The following is an 18,018-nucleotide window of genomic DNA, read 5'->3' as shown; positions in this document are numbered from 1 at the left end:
CAGAAAGAAGAAGTATGAGTATTTGTTGTTTTTGTTGTTTCTGTCTTTTTAGGACCATAATCACGGCACATGAAAGTTCCCAGGCTAGGGGTCCAATCAGAACTGTAGCTGCCAGCCTTTACCACAGCCATAGCAACTGTCAGATCCTTAACCCGCTGAGCGTGGCCAGAGATTGAACCCAAGTTCTCCTTGTGGATACTAGTTAGGCTCATTATTGCTGAGCACAATGGGAACTCTGAGAAGTATGAGTTTTGGTTATCATTCCCTCGATCCTGAAGTCATAGATTTTCTCAAAATGGCCATCTCTACACACCTCTCTCCTTTTGGATCCTGATAACTGCTCCCTCAACCAAGACATTGTACTATGTCTTCTGGCACCTTCCTTACACCTTTGTTTCTAGTTCCTTTGCCAAATCTTCTTGGGTTATCTTTGTTTGAAAGCGCCATATGTTTCTTGCCAGAAGCCTGACTGATAAGCAAGTTTCATAAGAAGGAAGAAAACTTTAAGGAGACTGTAAAGAATGAAACGAAATGCTAGGCCAGAGACAGGTCAGAAATAGGAGCCAGGAGGAAACCAAAATAAATCAACCTCTGAGACATGAACTTTTAGCATCAGAAGTAGCCTTTGAGGAGTTCCAGTCATGGCTCAGTGGTTAATGAACCCAACTAGTATCCGTGAGGATGCGAGTTTGATCCCTGGCCTCGCTCCATGGATTAAGGATCCGGCGTTGCTGTGAGCTGTGGTATAGGCAGGTACCTATAGCTCCAATTTGACCCCTTACCTGGGAACCTCCATATGCCACGGTAAGGCCCTAAAAAGACAAAAAAACAAACAAAAAAAAAGGAGTAGCCTTTGTGTTTGTTTAGCCCATATGCTTTGTTTTACCATGGAGGGAAACTGAGACTTAGATTTAACAGCTTTATCCCATTGGTGACCAATTGGTAACAGAGTCACAATTTGTACCCAGATTTGAAACATAAGCCCATTACTCCATCACAGTCAACAATTTTGCCTAGGGCCAGCTAAGGAAAAAACACTCCCTTTTGTATAAGTAATTGTTGGCCTCTTTCTTTTTCTAATGCATCTTAAGGGTAGAATGTATACATGCACTGATCACTGGGATTGTACTCACTGAGATCATACCCAATGGGACAGATAAAAACTTTCCCCAGTTGTGGCTATAGTAATTATTTCTTTTCTTGGCCATATCGTTTTTGACTTCTGGTTTGCTGACTCATTTCCTGTGTTTCATATTGTTCTTTTCTATGATGCTTTTACCTTAATTGGAGGATATTCTTATTTGCATAATAGTTGAACCTTAACTGGAGGATATTCTTATTTGCATAATAGTTGACCACTGGATGTTCAGGTTTTAAATATAGAGCTGTCTATAATGACCACTGCTATAGATTTTGTCATCTGTCTTCTAAATTTCCCAGACTTTGAGATTCTTCAAAAACACTGGTGCTTGTTTTTCCTTATCTATAAAATGGTGATAACAATGTCTACCTAATAGGTCTGCAGTGAGATTTAAATTAGATAATACGCATAGAGCACTTAGCAGAGTAGATGGCGCATAGCATCCCATCAATTGATGTTAATTACTATTGCCGACTTCAGTAGTAAAGTGATACTCCCTGATAGAGCTTTCAGATCTCTGATCTCCATTTCTCTTTTCTGTATTTTGGGATGTGTATGGAGAAGGAACTTATAAAATTTTTTAACAAGAAAGAATCTTAGAGATTGCTAAGTCAAAAGCTGGGAGAAAGGAGGAGAACTGAAAATCATCCCCTGTGGGATCTTACTCTTTTTGGCTGGAAAAAAGTTTCCAGTTTAATCCAATCAGCAAAATGATTGCTTCTTTGGATAATTATTATTCTTATGATGTTTCTCTGGTGATACTACTGAATTGAAGACTTGGGTGCTGTCTCCAGTCTTCTGGGATTTTCCATTTTAAATAATTGACATCTCTCTCTAGGCTGCATTTGCTTAAGAGATTCAGTTTAGCTCTGCAAATGTTTACTGAGCAAATACTATTGACTAGATGCTAGGGATACAAAGGTGACTCAGACAATACTTCCACACCAGAGAGCTTACAGAGAGCTTTCAATCTCCTGGGGGTGATGAGTTCTTGGCCATATCTTTGCTAAAGCCTGTGAACCAAGCAACCACAGTTTAACATGGATAACTAAGTGCCAGCTCATCATTGGGTTTTGGCCTCAAATAAGCAATCTGTCCTCATCTGATCCCATATAGTTCCCAGTGACATTAGTGGGAATTTTGAGGGTGTATCTGAGAAGAATTTTGATCACTCCTTACATTCCTGCACATGTCCCAGGAAGTCTGATGCTTATCTACTCTTTCTCAGGCTTCAACATGCCAGTTACTTACTGCTGTGGAACTGGTGAGCACACTTGAGACACAGGGTTCTTTACAGAGTGATAAGGGGCTAGAAGAAATTTCTAAGTTATTAGATGCAAAATTGCCCATGGGGATTATCCAGCAGCCAGATTCTAGAATTGCCCTAAACCATGCATTTTACTGATTCGTTACATTGACAAGGTTATGAAAGATTGCTCAAGGAGGCTTTGTGACACCCGAGGGTCACCCAGCTGGTTGTGATTTAGGCAAAGTTAAGAGCTGAATCTCCTTTTAATGCTGTTTTCCATAATTGTGTAGTGATGATTATTTCTGTTCTGTTTTTTTTTTTTTTTTTTTTGTGAGGCTGTGAGTCATTATTCTGTCTGGAAGGTCTCAGCCTCGGCAATTTGATTTTTCTAAAAGGCCAGACAGAGTTTATAAAGAACTGGGAATGTGATTTAGTTTGCCATGAAGATATGTGACTGTTATCACCTCTTAGGGAATTCCTTTCCCTCATTAGGTGTTCACAAATGCAAAATGCATCCATTGCTCAGAAGAACTGTGTGAAGATACTTGGAAATTAGTACTCAAATTCTATGTTATTGTCCTAGGCCTCTCTATGAAGTCCTGCTCTTGGGGGAGAGGCAGGTGGTGGGAGTTTAGAAAGAATCATCGGGTGAAGACTTCTCGGGAGATAAACATTCAAAAAGATAGGATGGTAAAGTGAAATTATTTCCTATTTTATATTTTTCCCAATTACATATATGTGCAAGTAAAATTACAGTCCAATAGAACTTATAAAATTTTTTAGTGAGAAGAGAACCTTAGAGATTGTTAAGTCAAAAGCTGGGAGAAAGGAGGCAAACTGAAAAGTATCCCCTGTAGGAAGATAAGATGCTAATTTTTAGAGGCACTCAGCAGTTAGAAAATCAATTTTTCTTAACATTGAGAATTACTGAGTGGTTGGAAAAGCATCTCACTCTATGAAATATAGTCATTGTTTAGTGCCTTTCCATTTTATTTACTATTTAAAGCACACAACAGCTAGTTAACCAACTACTTATAAAATATATTTAATGTTTAGAGGCACTCAGTGTGGTTATAAAATGATTTTAAGGGTATACAAATATGGTACGTTAACCACATTTCATGAACTATGGTTCCCTCTGGAAAAACAAAAACGTTTTCCTTGGCATCCTGCGGCATCTCATCCTAAAGTTTGTAAATGACCCATACTGTTCAAACCAGCTGCCTCACTAGCTTTTGATGCCAGCCACTTTAGAGCACACACTAGAAAGATCAATATAACCCCAACATAAGTGATAGAGCACCGTGCACTCAAAGGCTGTTAGGCTCTCCGATAAAGAACGGCTTGACAGACGCAGTGAAATTAAGCAGCATGCACAAAAACCCAGTAAAGAGGTTGCAGGGCTGCAGTGTTTTCTCTGTGCATGGTGGATTGATGGGTGCACTGTGACACAAGATGCACTGAGATGAGATGTGGTCCCTGCCACGTGTGTACATTAGCAAGTTTATGGCCTATGAAAACGTGGGGAGAGTCTAACAAAGGATGAGAAAAGAATGGAGCTTTCTTCAAAGAAACCTGCTACTGAGAATTATGACAATGGAGACATAAGGGGACCCAGCATAAACTTAACAGTGAGAGGATGTCCAACCATATTTATTTTTAGGCAATATCCTAATTCCCTGAAAACACCCTGCATCACAATGTGTTAGACTCCCTTTTCCCTTATCGAGACTCCACAGCACTGGTTATTGAGGAAATGTGATAGAGATGTTGTTTTAATTTCCTGCTTAGGTAATAAAACCAAATATGCGATTATATTCATTTTGCCTTATTTACTTTGCTATCCTGCAGCATGCAGCCTGGTGGGGGGCCTTCTAACCCAAGATGATGTCCACACTAAAGCTGGGTAAAGGATGCCAAGATAGAGATCGAGGGCATGCAGGCATAAATCCATTGCTTTGTCTCATCATATAGATAGTAATATTTCTAGCGATGGTGACCAGTGCTAAAATTCTAACCAAGGAGAGTTTATGGGGAAGTATATCAATTTTCTAACCAAAGGTTTAAAAAGTGCATAAACTGTGAAAGAGAGAGATAATGTTAAAGAATTAAAACAAACAGAAGAAAACTGTGAGATTGTTCAGTGAGGACTCTAGCTCACACTGCAATATGCTTCAGTTCTCTGAGCCATTTCCAAGTGTGCTAGACTGGACTTCTGGTTTCTGGTTCAGCATCTAAGGAGTTTGGAAGTCCTCACTTTATTCTAACAAACAAAAAGCCAAACAAACTGAAAATTAACAATGCTTATTAGGAGTTTCCTGTGGTGCAGTGAGTTAAGGATCTGGCATCATCACTGCATTAGCCTAAGTTGCTGCTGTGGTGTGGGTTCGATCCCTGGCCCAGAAACTTCCACATGTTGCAGGTGTGGAAAAAAACAAAACAAAACAAACTAGAAAACAAACAAAAAAACCTTCTTAGTTCTGTAAGGGAATTGAGGTCACAAAGAAAACCACTATCCCCAAAATTGGAGAGCCAGGCATATACAGAGAATTATAACTTATTGGAGTAGAAACTCACAAGCAGAATCCTTTGTGGGAACCAGTACTAGAGTAGGAAAACCTAAACTAAAATTGACAAATATGGACAAATCTAAAATCTAAAATCTCCAGGGGAGTCCAGTCTTAGGGGAGCTCTACACTTTTGTGAGTTTTACCCCCAGAAGGCTCTCACAAGGAAGATGAGAGAAAAATTCTCTCGTGATTCTGGCAGGGGAGAAGGGAAAAGTAGCAATATTGAAATAGGTCCAGAGCATTCTGTCCTTAACAAGGCCTCCCTCAAGGGGAACTATTTTATCAGAGCCTACTATTTTGTCTTGTTTTGTTTTTTCCCCAGAGACTAACCAACCTGGCAGAAGGGAGCTATTCAACTCCAGCCCTCACTGGTCAACCTGTTCCATCTTAGGGGGTGGAGGGAGAACTAAAAAGCATTCATGAAGGTCACAGTCAAGGGGCTTGGGCTCACTGAAAGACTAAGACCTAATCATAAGACTACAGAATGCTTCCTCCCCTAATACCTGCCCTTCCACTATATCACTAAAGGCTTATTAATCATAGCTAGTTTTATCTAGAGCATCACGCCCAACTTTCAACAAAAAGTTTCCCAAGGCGTACTAAAAGGCAAAAAAATGCAGTGTGAAAATACAAAGCAAATATCAGAAATAGACCGAAAGGGCAGAGTTGTCAGAAGGCCCAGACCAGGAATTTAAAATAACTATGATTAACATGCTAAAAGGTCTAAAGGTAAAATCAGGTAACATACAAGAACAGATGGGTAAAATAAGCAGAGAGACAGAAATTCTAAGACAGAATAAAAAGGAATTATAGATATAAAAGATGTAATAGAAATGAAGACTGCCTTTGTTGGGCCCATTAGTAGAATGACATGGCCGAGGGAAGAATCAGTGAGCTTGAGGATACGTCAATAGACATCCCAGAACTAAAAAGCAAAGAGAAAAAAGTCTGAACAAATATAACAAAATAGCCAATAAGAGTGGAACTATAAAAGATTTAACATAAGCATAATGGGAATACCAAAGGAGAAGAAAGAAAGAACAAAAGAAATACGTGAAGCAATAGGGACAGAGAATTTCCCTGAATTAATGCCAAACACTAAACCACAGATCCAGGAAGCTCAGAGAACATCAAACAGGATAAATGTGTAAAAAATAAAACCAAAGAACAAAAAACCAAAAAACTATATCTAGGCATATAATATTTAAACTGCAGAAAATCAAAAAAACCTTGAAAGAAACCAGAGGAAACACCTTACCTATAGAGGAGCAAGGAAAAATATTATATTAAACTTCTCAGAAATCATGCAAACAAGAAGAGAGTAAAATGAAATACATAGAGAGGGAAAAACAAGCAAACACTAACCTAGAATTTTGTATCCTAGGAAATTATCCTTCCAAGTGCAAGAGACATACTTTCTCAGACAAAAATTGAAAGAATTTGTTGCCAGCAGGGACTTCTTTTGCAAGAAATATTTTTAAAAGTTTACTAGACAAAAGGAAAATAACATGTCAAATTCTGTATAAAGAAAAGAGCCTTAAGGAAGGTATCAGTGAAAGTAAAATAAAACATTTATCTTTTATTCATGATTGATTGTTTGTTTGTTTTTTGTCTTTGTCTAGAGCCACACCCATGGCATATGGAGGTTCCCAGGCTAGGGGTCTAATCTGAGCTGTAGCCACCAGCCTACACCACAGGCACAAGCAGCGTGGGATCTGAGCCACATCTGCAACCTACACCATAGCTCACGGCAATGCCAGATCCTCAACCTGCTGAGCGAGGCCTGGGATCAAACCCGCAACCTCATGGTTCCTAGTTGGATTCATTAACCACTGAGCCACGATAGGAACACCTTGATTGATTGAATTTTTTAACAATTTGTTTAAAATAATAATACCAACAATGTCTTTGATATATGGATAACCTTGCTGCACTCATGAGGCAATAAAGTTTTATCTGGAAGTAAACTTGGACAAGTTGTAAAGTATACTGAAAACTCTAGAGCAGCCACTTAAAAAGTTTAAGAAAAAAACTGAATAATTGCTATGCTGAAAAAGAAGAAATAACAGAATCATATAAAATGCTCAATTAAAACCACAAAAGACAGGAAAAGAGTGGAAGACAAAAATAAGAACAAAGAACAAGGGCAACAGATATAAAACAAATAGGGTAGATGTTAAGCAAAGCTGGGGTTGTGGGATGGAAATCCTATAAAATTGGATTGTGATGGTCATTGTACAACTATAAATGTAATAAATTCATTGAGTAATAAAAAAGTAAATAAAAAGAAAACGAATTTAAAGTGAGAAGAAAAGAAATAATATAAATTAGAGCAAAAACCAAAAGAAATTAAAAACAGAAAATCCATTTAGAAAAATCAATAGAACCAAAAGCTGATTCTTTGAAAAGATCAATAATAGCCAGGAAAATTGAGAAAAAGGACACAAATTACTAACGTCAAAATGAAAGGGGACATCACTACAAATATCACGGACATTAAAAGAATAAAAAAATTCAGGAATATTATGAACAACTCTATGCCCATCTAGATTAAATGGACCAATTTCTTGAAAGATGAAATCTATCCAAACCCAGAGAAGAAGAAATAGACAATATAAATAAGCCTAGCTTTATTAACGAAATTAAATCAATAATTAATAACATTCCAAAACAGAAAGCATCAGTCCCATATGGATTCACTAGCAAATTCTACCAAACATTTAGGAAAGAAATTACACTGGTTGTCTAGAATTTCTTCCAGAAGATAGAAGCAGGTGCAATATTTCCTAACTCCTTCAATAAGATCATCATTACTCTAATACCAAGCCAGGCAAAAACATTACAATAGAAAACTACAGACAATTGTCTTTCAAGAATATAGACACAATAATTCTCAAGAAAATATTAGCAAGTGAAATCCCAAAGTGTATAAAAATAATTTTACACTATGACCAACTGGGATTTATTCTAGACATGCAAAGCTGGTTCAACATCCAAAAATCAAATTTATATAATCCATCACACCAACAAGCTACAAAGAAAAAAAAAATCACACAATCATATCAGTAGAAAGAAAATGCCTTTGACAAAATCCAATCCCATTCATGAGGAAAACTTAGCAAACCAGAAATTGAGGGGACCATCCTCAATTTAATTAAAAAACATACAAAAAAATCAACAGCTAAAATCTTACTTAATGGTGAGAAACTATAAGCTTCCTCACCAAGATTAGGAGAAAGACAAGGCTATCTCCTCTAACCATTCCTTTTCAACATCATACTGGAAGCCCTAACTAGTGTATCAAGACAAGAAAAGGAAATAGATGGTAGACAAATTGGGAAGGAAGAGATAAACTCTACTTGTCAACAGATGACATGACCATCTATGTAGAAAACCTGAGAGAATCAACAAAAACACTCCTGGAAGTAAGAAGCAATTATAGCAAGGTTGTAGGATACAAGGTAAGTATACAAAGGTCAATTGCTTTCTTAAACACCAATAAAATCTTAAGTCTAAAAAAAGGAACAACTGATTAAAAATGGGCATTTCATCAAAGAAGATATACAGATGGTAAGTAGGAATATTAAAGATGCTCAATATCATGTCCTTAGGGAATTGAAGATTGAAATGAGATACCTTGTGCCTACTATAATGGTGAAAATCCAAAACACTGACAACACCAAATGCTGACAAGGATATGGAACAACATTAGTTGCTGAAGGGAATGCAAAATGGCAGAGCTACTTCAGAAGACCATTTGGAATTTTCTTACAAAACTGAACATACTCTTACCATATGAGCCAGCAATTGCATTCCTTGGTATTTATTCAAAGGAGCTGAAAACTTAAATACACACAAAAACTTGCACATGAATATTTGAAGAAGCTTTATTTATAACTGCCAAAACTTGGCAGCAATTAAGATGTACTTTAGCCAGTGAATGGATAAACAGTGGCATATTCAGACAATGGAATACTATTTAGCACTAAAAACTGAGGTATTCAAGCCATGAAAGGACATGTAAGAATCTTAAAGGCATATTACTACGTAAAAGAAGCCAATCTGAAAAGGCTACTTGCTGTTGATTCCAACTATATAACATTCTCATAAACACAAAACTATGGAGATGGTTATGGATGGGTGTTGCCAGGGGTTGGAGGGGGAGGAATGAAGAAGCGGAGCAGAGAGGAATTTTAGGGCAATAAAACTATTCTGTATGATACTATAATGGTCGATATGTAATTATACATCTGTCAAAAAACACAGAATCAAGATCAAGAGTGAACCCTAATGGCAAAAATGGATTTTGGGGGAAATGATGTATCAATATAGTTTTACTGAAAGTAAAAATATGTACAATTTTGATGTGAGATGCTCATACTGGGGGAGGCTGTGTATGGAAAGTATATCAAAACTCTCTAATTTCCTCTCAATTTTGCTGTGAATCTAAAATTACTCTAAAAAATAAAGTATTTTAAAAAATTTGATGAGCCTGAGAGTAGAAAATATGCTTCTAATGGAAAAAACAAAACAAAAAACCCACCTTGTGTTAGTGAATGGAATACTTTTTGTTTAGGATATTCTGTTGAAGCATAGTTAAATTTAATCAAGGAAATGTGCAAGGGAATTTGTGGTGAAAGCTTTGGGGATTAAGTTCTATAAATGTATGTAAAAACTAGTGGTGATACTGAAGCCTTAATACAAATGTTTTGTAAAGTTTTAAGGATCAAAATTTTACTTTTTTCTTTTTGGGAAGAACGTCTATGGAGAATATTGTTGGAAGACTTGTATTTAGGTAAGGCTTAACTGTGTGTATACTTTTTCTTTTAGAACTCATTTGCTCACAAACGCTGAGGTGGTCTGAATTCTTGCTCCCTCACCAAGAAATGGGGTGGAGGCTCTGGCAAAGAAGGATGTGTGAGGCTGTTCACCAGTAAAAGTAAGAGGCTGAAGGAGTCCTCACCATGGTAGCGTTGCTGAAAGCCAGGCCTGTGCGAGAGGAGTGAGGCAGTCTGTGCAGACTATCCACTGTGTTGCGAAGCAGCCCAGGTTTAGGTCTGCCTACTGAGGCTGTGCTTCTGGGTGTGGTCGGGTCCCTCTGTTTGTGCGTCTTCTCTGGCGTCTGCGTGGCCCGCTGGGGCGCCAGGGAGGGTAGGGAGGAGACACTCTGCTCCGATGTTGGGTAGAGGTTCTGCGAATCGGGCCCAGGTGTGTCTCCCAGTCACTCAAGTTTGCTTCACCAGTATATTCCACCTGGCGTGCTGAAGAATCACTGGAGACTTGCCTGCGGTGTGAAGACGGATGCGAGGGCACATAAGCACCTTGGCGGTAGTGCTGGGATGGAGGTCGAACCTGAGGAAAGGTCACAGAAGGTTGCCATCGAGCGCGGAGGTACGAGGGCGTGGGTGGGTGCCTGGACTCTTCCCCCGGGTCACCTCTGCTGTTCTGAGATCGCCTCTGGCCCACGTGACCTGGACATCCCCTGGTGGGGCCATCCCTGATCCACCTGCCTACGGGGTAGTAGCAGGGGAGGTCCACGCCCCAGGCATCAGCCACATGAGCCAGCAGCAGCTGGGTGAGGTGGCGATGCGCGCGCCCGTCCCAGTGCACGCCGTCTCGCTGCCGGTGCTGCCCCGCGTGCCGGAAGTGAAAATGAAGGTCCAGCACATCGAAGCCGTGCCTGCTAGCTTCAGCTGAGCTGTAGAAGTTTGCCTCCATCACGTCTCCCCGCAGGCGCGCGCATCCGGACTGGTTCTCAGGAGGGAGGAACCCCCCCGAGACGACCTCAGCCACTGGCATGGCGGTGTTCCACACCAGAAGGCAGGTCTCCGGCAGCACCTGGTTTAGGCGCCGAAACAGGCTCTCCAAGTCCTCCTGGTAGCTCTTGGGGAAGTTCTGGCCGTACCTGGAGAGGTCCCAGAGGCAGGAGTTCATGACCACCAAATCCGGGACGTGCTCGCCCCGCAGCAGGTGTTCCAGGACGTCCTCCACGTACGGGGAGTACGCACGCGTGAGGAAGTAGAAGCGCACCAGGTGGTGGCCAGAGCGGAACTGGCGCACCTCACGGTAGTGGGTGCCATTGTGCATACGTTCCCACCTGCCACCCTCCAGCAGCACATCCTGTTCGAAGCTCAGCTCGCCCTTGGCCTTCAGCTGACTGGAAGAGAGCAGGCAGTCCTTCTGCAGCAGGAGCACTAGGTCCTTGTACACGGCCCTCTGCACGGAGTCCCCCATGATGACCACGAACTGGTTGTGCAGCAGCTGCCGGACCTCGCATGACCGCAGGTGGGCCATGGTGGCAGTGGGCAGGCCGGATGCCTCGCTCCTGCCTTTCTTGGGGAAGGTGGGAGGAGAACGCAGGGGAAAGGCAGAAACGCACGGGAGAAATGGGGTGTGCGCGTGCAGTCCTTTTTTTTCTGGGCGCGGTGCTCCTGGGCAGCGAGGAGAGGCGAGGCAGCGAGTTGGCGTCCTGAAGTTCTCCAGTGCCAAAGCGGACTTTGACCCAGGGGTGACCTCTGACCCGAGGATTCTCCTGTGCGGGGCTCAGGCTCCACCTAGCGGAGGGGAGGCACAGAACCCCCGGGGGAACTGGCGCTGTTGCACTGCAGAGAGCCTTCTCTCTCAAAGGATCCTTGCTTTCTTTCTGGTAACTGTCAGGCTGAGACGCTATTACTCTGCAATTCTGGGCTCATCCAACCTGATGCTCAGTTTTTGTTTTACCTGTGTCTCAGAATAGAGCGTGCTGTTGCCTCTGGGGTGCCTCTCCTGGCTCTTGCTTTATGTATGCATTCCCACCTCTACCAGAGAATTTTCTCATGGTTGGTTTGGTTCTCCTTTTTAACTGCCGCCTCCTGTACTAGAGGCATTTGGAGAATGTCTCTGCTGGGAGAAGAGATGCCATTCCCACCGGGTAAACCCCGCTGGGGACTGACCTACAGCCAGGATTTCCAAGCGGTGATTGGCACAGTACTCCAGTCCAGTGCACCAAATGTATCAATACTCTGTTTCCTTTATATTTGCTGAGTACTATTCTATGGTATGGATGTGCCACAGTCATAGTCACTTTAACCATTCATCAGAAGGATATTGTTTACAGTTTTGGGCTATTACAAATCACGCTTTCTGTATAGGTTTTTGTGAGAACCTAGATTTTCATTTCTCTGGAATAAGTCCTGAAATGTGATTACTGGGTTGTGCACTAGTTACAAATTCAGTGCTTTAAGAAATGCCCAGACTGCTTTTCAGAGTGGCTGTACCATTTTACATACCCAGGAGCAATGCATGAGTGGCCAGTTACTTCTTTAGGATGTAAATATGTGCATCTTGGGATGATCTTTCTGGTTGTATGAACCCTGGTCTCTTTTGTGCCTGGGTATGAATATAAGCTTTAAGCTGTAGAATGCAGGCCTCCTTCATCTTTAAGCATGGATATGAGTTTGTAGCCAGTGTAACCTGAGCCTTTTCATCCTTGATTAGGTATATGAGCTTCCTGTTGAATAAATGCTCTCCCTGTCTATCCTTGGTTGGCGCTTCAAACTTCCAAGACCTATTTTTAACCTATTTTTTTTTAAACAGATTACTAAACAATCTCCTCTTAAAATATCCCTATGATAGTCATATTTATCAGCCACAAAGGCCTTCATGTCGAATAGCTTATTTGGGAGCCGCTGAAATTATTTTCAGTTACGACACAAATATAAATTCATAAAATCATAAATAAATCACAAAATAGCATGCATAATATTATCAAGAATTGTGTTTATCTCTACAGATTTTCTAAAGGAAAATTCATATCCTTTTTTACATACTTTCTACATACTTATATATATGTATATATAAATGACAAAGAGTTGATGTAAATCATCTATTTTGGCCATTTTTCCTCATAATTTTACAAAGTTATTAGTGGGGTCTTCAAAGTCTTTTACTGTCACTACAAACAAAAGATGGTTTATAGGGGTTTAGCAATTTACCTGAAGCCAACCCTAAAATCAATAGTTTTTTCTCACTGCTAAGAAAGCAAATAGAAATTATTCCATAGTACATATGAGAAATTTTATATTATTTTATAAAAACAAAGTGGTCATTTGTATATTGCATTTTAAATAATAGCTAAATAATGGAACTAAAGTCAATGTAGAATAACTTACATAATCACTTCTGTTAATATTGCTATTACTTATGGACATGCAACCCTTTCTTTACCTTTTTAGCATAAAATGGAGAAAAAGTTTTAGAACAAGTTACAGTGATATCTTAAAAACATGTGGCACTAAAGAAGTATTATATTATTAGACTATCACTGTAGTTTTTATATGCCCAAATACTAATTACAGGAAATTAAAAATTTTAATTTCATACAATTAGAGGAAAGAGATCAGTTTCTTTTTTGGGAGAGGGGGTAAAGATAAAGAGCTTGTCTTTGTCTTTGGAGCACAACTGAAATAACTACTGTCATTTAGCCAGGTAAGTTTTTTAAGAAGAGTTTTCATCTACTTGATTATTCACACTGATTTTTTAAAAAAATCAGTTAATTGACAGGTTTACATTTCCTTTTGTGTTGTATAAATACAGCCTTGAGACATTGCTTTGTGTTGTATTCCCTACAGTAAGTTTGGAAATTTTTCAGTGTAGGGCCAGTCAATGTTAAGCAGATAGAAAAAGATGTGAACATTTACTTTCTTTAACTCATTTTCTAGTATGACCATTTTTTTCAAGTGTTATTCTTGCAATACCTAAAATTCTTTATCAGTAATATAAAAATGAGAAACACGTTCAATTTAAAGCATTATACCATCGTATAGCTTACTTTGTAATATTTTCCCTTTTTAGTATTCTTTTTTAAAATTTTTATTTTTTATTTTTTGCTTTTTAGGGCCACACCTGGGGCATATGGAAGTTCCCAAGCGAGGGGTCAAGTTGGAGCAGCAACTGCCAGCCTGCATCACAGCCACAGCCACGCAGGATCTGAGCCACATCTGCAGCCTACATCACAGCTCGTGGAAACATGGGATCCTTAACCCACAGATTGAGGCCAGGGATCAAACCCATATCCTCATGGATACTAGTCAGGTTCATTACCACTGAGCCACAGCAGGAACTCCCTTTTTTAGTTTTCTTTAAAATTACAAATATATAGATGACTTTAAAAAACTTTTGAATATAGAAGTAAAATAAATATTCAAAGTCTTTTCTTTACTCCTACATATTCTCAGAAAGTGGTTATGTATTGACTCAGACTTCTTATTATACCTGTACAAACAATATATTTTAATATGTATATACCTATACATTTTGTTACATAAAATTTGTCATTCTCTCTATTATTTCTGTAATTTACTTTTTCATGTGACATTGTATAATAAACATCTACTTTGGATCAGGTTTTCAAGATAGTGGATCTTAAAGAAAAAGATGATGTGCTAATTTGTCAGTGTATTCTCAGAGGGGTAAGAATGAGTCAGGGAAGAAAGGAGAACAAACTTAATGAGATGCATTCTTGGAGTGGCCACTGCGGGTGTCAATTGCAACTGATAGTGTGATCTCCTGGGATCATCTTTCCAAAGATTATATGAACTTCTCCATTTTAGGGGAGTTTTCCTTAGGATGATGGGAGAAAAATGTGTCTGTCAGCTTGTATCTTCCACATGTCAGAAGTTCATTCACTGCATAGGAAATTCATTCTGCTACAATTCCAGATTGCCAGCACCACATGGATCCCCTAGCCATTCATAATTCAGCATCAACAAAAAATCCCTGAGACAAAAGGTAGGAAGTATGGCGAGGCCTGAGAAAAAGTCGATTGCCACAATAACAGCTGGAAAACAAGGCCTGTACACAGATTCTATCGCAAGGATCTGGTACATAGTGATGTCTAACACAGGCCTTTCCATCCTTCCTGTACGTTACACATGGTTCATTCTTTTATTTTTTTTTTTTTTTTTTTTTTTTTTTTTTTTTTTTTTTTTTTTTTTTTGTCTTTTGTCTTTTTGTTGTTGTTGTTGCTATTTCTTGGGCCGCTCCTGCGGCATATGGAGGTTCCCAGGCTAGGGGTTGAATCGGAGCTGTAGCCACCGGCCTACGCCAGAGCCACAGCAACGTGGGATCCGAGCCGCACGCATCTGCAACCTACACCACAGCTCACGGCAACGCCGGATCGTTAACCCACTGAGCAAGGGCAGGGACCGAACCTGCAACCTCATGGTTCCTAGTCGGATTCGTTAACCACTGCGCCACGACGGGAACTCCTTTTTTTTTTTTTTTTTTTTTGGTTCATTCTTTTAAATGGCTGAATAGTATTTCATCGGGCAGATGTTCCTGTAATTTATTTAAATAATCTCCTAAAAATAATAGTTTTAATGATGATGAGGGGAAAAAAGGAAATGAGTCAGGAAAGGAGGGAAAAGAGCAAAACACTGTATTCAAGTCTTAGGTCAGGACTACATTAACGAATTCGGATCCCAAACTCCAATCTCCACCTCCTGCCCCCATCTAACTCTGAAAATCCACTTCCTGCTGATACAAATTAGCCATTTCCTGAAATACCTTTAGGATGGGAGGTGGGATTGTACGGTCATGCTCAAATTGTGTTAAGATCTGATGTAGTTATTGGCCTAGAAGCAGTGAGAAACCATGCAAGCAGGCTATCAGGTCTTGCAAATTTCCAGTTTCAGTATAGTCCTTACATATCCCAGGCAAGCAGAGGCTGTTCTGTTCTGATGAACAGAGGCTGCTGCCACCAGCCAGGAGACCTCAGAAGACTTTAGGAATTCCTAGGCTCATCCACCCAAATGTCCTCAGGCAAGATCTGAGGGTCTCAATCTTTCCTATCAGGGCACTGACAGTGACATGAGAGAACTCCTGAGGCTATGCATTTGGTTTCCTTTGCAGATCTAACATTGTTATAATCAGATTCCTGTCTTGATTTTCATGAGTAGGTCCTGAGGCTTCAAGAGATAAGAATCTTCATTAAAGCTGCCATAGAAGTCCTCTGAGTTTCTAGAATGCCTTAAATTAGTAATTATTGGAGTTTCCCCTGTGGTACAGTGGGTAAAAATCTGACTGCAGCATCTTAGATCTCTATGGAGGTGTAGGTTTTTTCTCTGCCCTGTGCAATGGGTTAAAGGATCTGGCACTACTTCAGCCACGGTGTAGGTCACAGCTGCAGCCTGGATTCAGCTTCTGGCATGGGAACTTCCATATGCTATTGGGTGAGGCCATTAAAAAAATTAGTAATTGTCTTCCTTGAGCCTGTCATTTTATCTTTACAAATTAACTAGCCCTAGCTAAACCTCACTCCACCATCTTTTATTTCTTACTTCCTCCATACTGAATAAATACTATAGATATTTGGTCCCCATCCTCTCCCCCTACCTCAAGCCAGTTACCATAAAGGAAAGTGTAACTGTGATGCCATTATGCGCCATGGGTTATTGCCACTCTGCTTAGCACCAGCAATTGTGTCCCTCCTGCTGTTGGATGATGGGCATCCAACTTCAGAAACCTATCCTTAAGGTCTTTGTTATACAATAATTATTGGTATTAATTGTTTGGGCGCTCGTATTCACTTCCTTGAATTGCTGTAATAACCACAAACTGGAAGCCTTGAAAAAACAGAAATTTATTGTCTCCCCGTTCTAGAGCTTAGAAGTCCAAATTAAAGTGTTGGCAGGGACTCCTTCAAAAACCCCTAGGAGCAGATGCTTCCTTGCCTTTTCTGGCTTTTGGTAGCCCAGTGAGTTCCTTGGCTTGTACAGTGTAACTTTAAATTCTACCTTAGTCTTCACATGGTGTTCTCTCTGGGTATCTCTGTCTCTTCTGTTCTTATAAGGACAACAGTTCCGTTGGATTAGGGGCTAACCCCACTTTAGTATGACTTCTCCTAACTACTTACATGGGTAGTGACCCCATTTCTTGTAAGTCATATTCTGTGATTGGGAGTTAGGACTTGAGTTTACCTTTTTGGGACACACCATTCAACCAAGAACATGCCTTATAAAAGGAGCCTGAGACAAAGATTAAGTGTTGATGCTTTATTTAGGAAGTGCAATTCTATGACTGTGAGAGTGAAGGAAATGGAAAGTGGGGCAGGAAAGAACAAGAAACAGTTCATGGTGAAATATGATCATTCTAGCCATACTTTGCAACACACCATGGCAAAACACAGTTGTTGTGACACAGGTGTGTTTACTTGCCCATGTTTGACATTTTCAGTTAGGGAGTAAAGAGAAAGTCAGATTCAGACAAGTCCATCCCAATGAATGTTTTTGTTAACTCTGAGCGTGGAAAACCTTTGAGTATCCCTTGACTAATTAGAACCCTTCTCCCTTCTACTTAGGGAATTTGGGACTGAAGAGTCCCTGCTGTGATTTTTTCCAATGATCCATTTCAGTCTGCTGTTTCTCTTCTAGTATTTTCTTAAACTGTCATCAGAATTTCTTTTTTTATATTCCAGTGCTGATAATTAAAATTTTTTTTTATCTAACTTCAGTGGTGCCAAGAGTAAGAGGGAAGTAAATTGTACTTGTTCTGCCATCTTGAACTGAGCTTCCTCTATTTAATTTTTTGATTGTGGAAATAAGTATATAATCTTGTGCAATTAATTTCACCTTGCTAAGACTGTTTCTGTTATGATGGTATTGGTGACAGGAGAAGTAAATGATCTCTAAGGTAATTTTCACTTCATTACATTGTATGACTCTATGCATCTCTGATTAGAAAGTTTAAATAAGAACTTGTTAGCACATAATATTAACAGAAAATTATTTCTTATTCTAGTGATCTTTTCAACTCTTATCCTCCAAATACCTCCTCCTTCCTGTGCTCCTGCTAGTATATGTGATTTTAAAAAGTTTAAAAAGAAATAAAAAGAGAAAAATTAATGGTCATAAGCTATTTTGTGTGCATGTATGTTAATTTGGGTCTGTAATCCAACTGTTTTGTCTTCCTCTTAACTCTGAAGCTGGGGGTATAACACTGCTTTATTGTCTTTCATTTGTCCAGTAGATTTGGTAGATGTTGGCAATCAAAATATCCTGGAATAAAAATTTCTAATTAAA

General features: G+C 39.7%; 1 protein-coding gene and 1 long non-coding RNA gene across 11 annotated transcripts in view; one reads left to right on the top strand and one right to left on the bottom strand.

Moving 5' to 3' along the window:
- LOC110257137 (PC-esterase domain-containing protein 1B-like) overlaps window positions 1–18,018 on the bottom strand; it is a 276,259-nt gene that overhangs the window by 242,624 nt on the left and 15,617 nt on the right. The window contains exon 1 of one of the 10 annotated variants that reach the window (XM_084999004.1): window positions 9,924–11,436. The exons of 8 other annotated variants lie outside the window; for them this stretch is intronic. In XM_084999004.1, the coding sequence (XP_084855130.1) occupies window positions 10,022–11,254 (1,233 nt within the window). In that variant the 5' untranslated portion in view covers window positions 11,255–11,436 and the 3' untranslated portion in view covers window positions 9,924–10,021. Of the gene's footprint in view, window positions 1–9,923; window positions 11,437–18,018 lie in introns of those variants that run through there. One more of the 10 variants, XM_084999003.1, reaches the window with a different exon arrangement.
- LOC146396128 (uncharacterized) overlaps window positions 10,737–18,018 on the top strand; it is a 179,273-nt gene continuing 171,991 nt past the window's right edge. The window contains exon 1 of the long non-coding RNA XR_014829279.1: window positions 10,737–11,245. This is a non-coding gene — a long non-coding RNA (uncharacterized LOC146396128). The remainder of the gene's footprint in view (window positions 11,246–18,018) is intronic.

This window comes from Sus scrofa, chromosome 15 (assembly GCF_054392235.1).
Source record: "Sus scrofa isolate SSC_HxYL_T2T_F1_AM1 chromosome 15, Sscrofa_HxYL_maternal_Yorkshire_Landrace_v2.0, whole genome shotgun sequence".
NCBI lineage: Eukaryota > Metazoa > Chordata > Mammalia > Artiodactyla > Suidae > Sus > Sus scrofa.
Note: the sequence above shows the minus strand (reverse complement) of the source record. Positions and strands in the feature narration are given on the sequence as shown.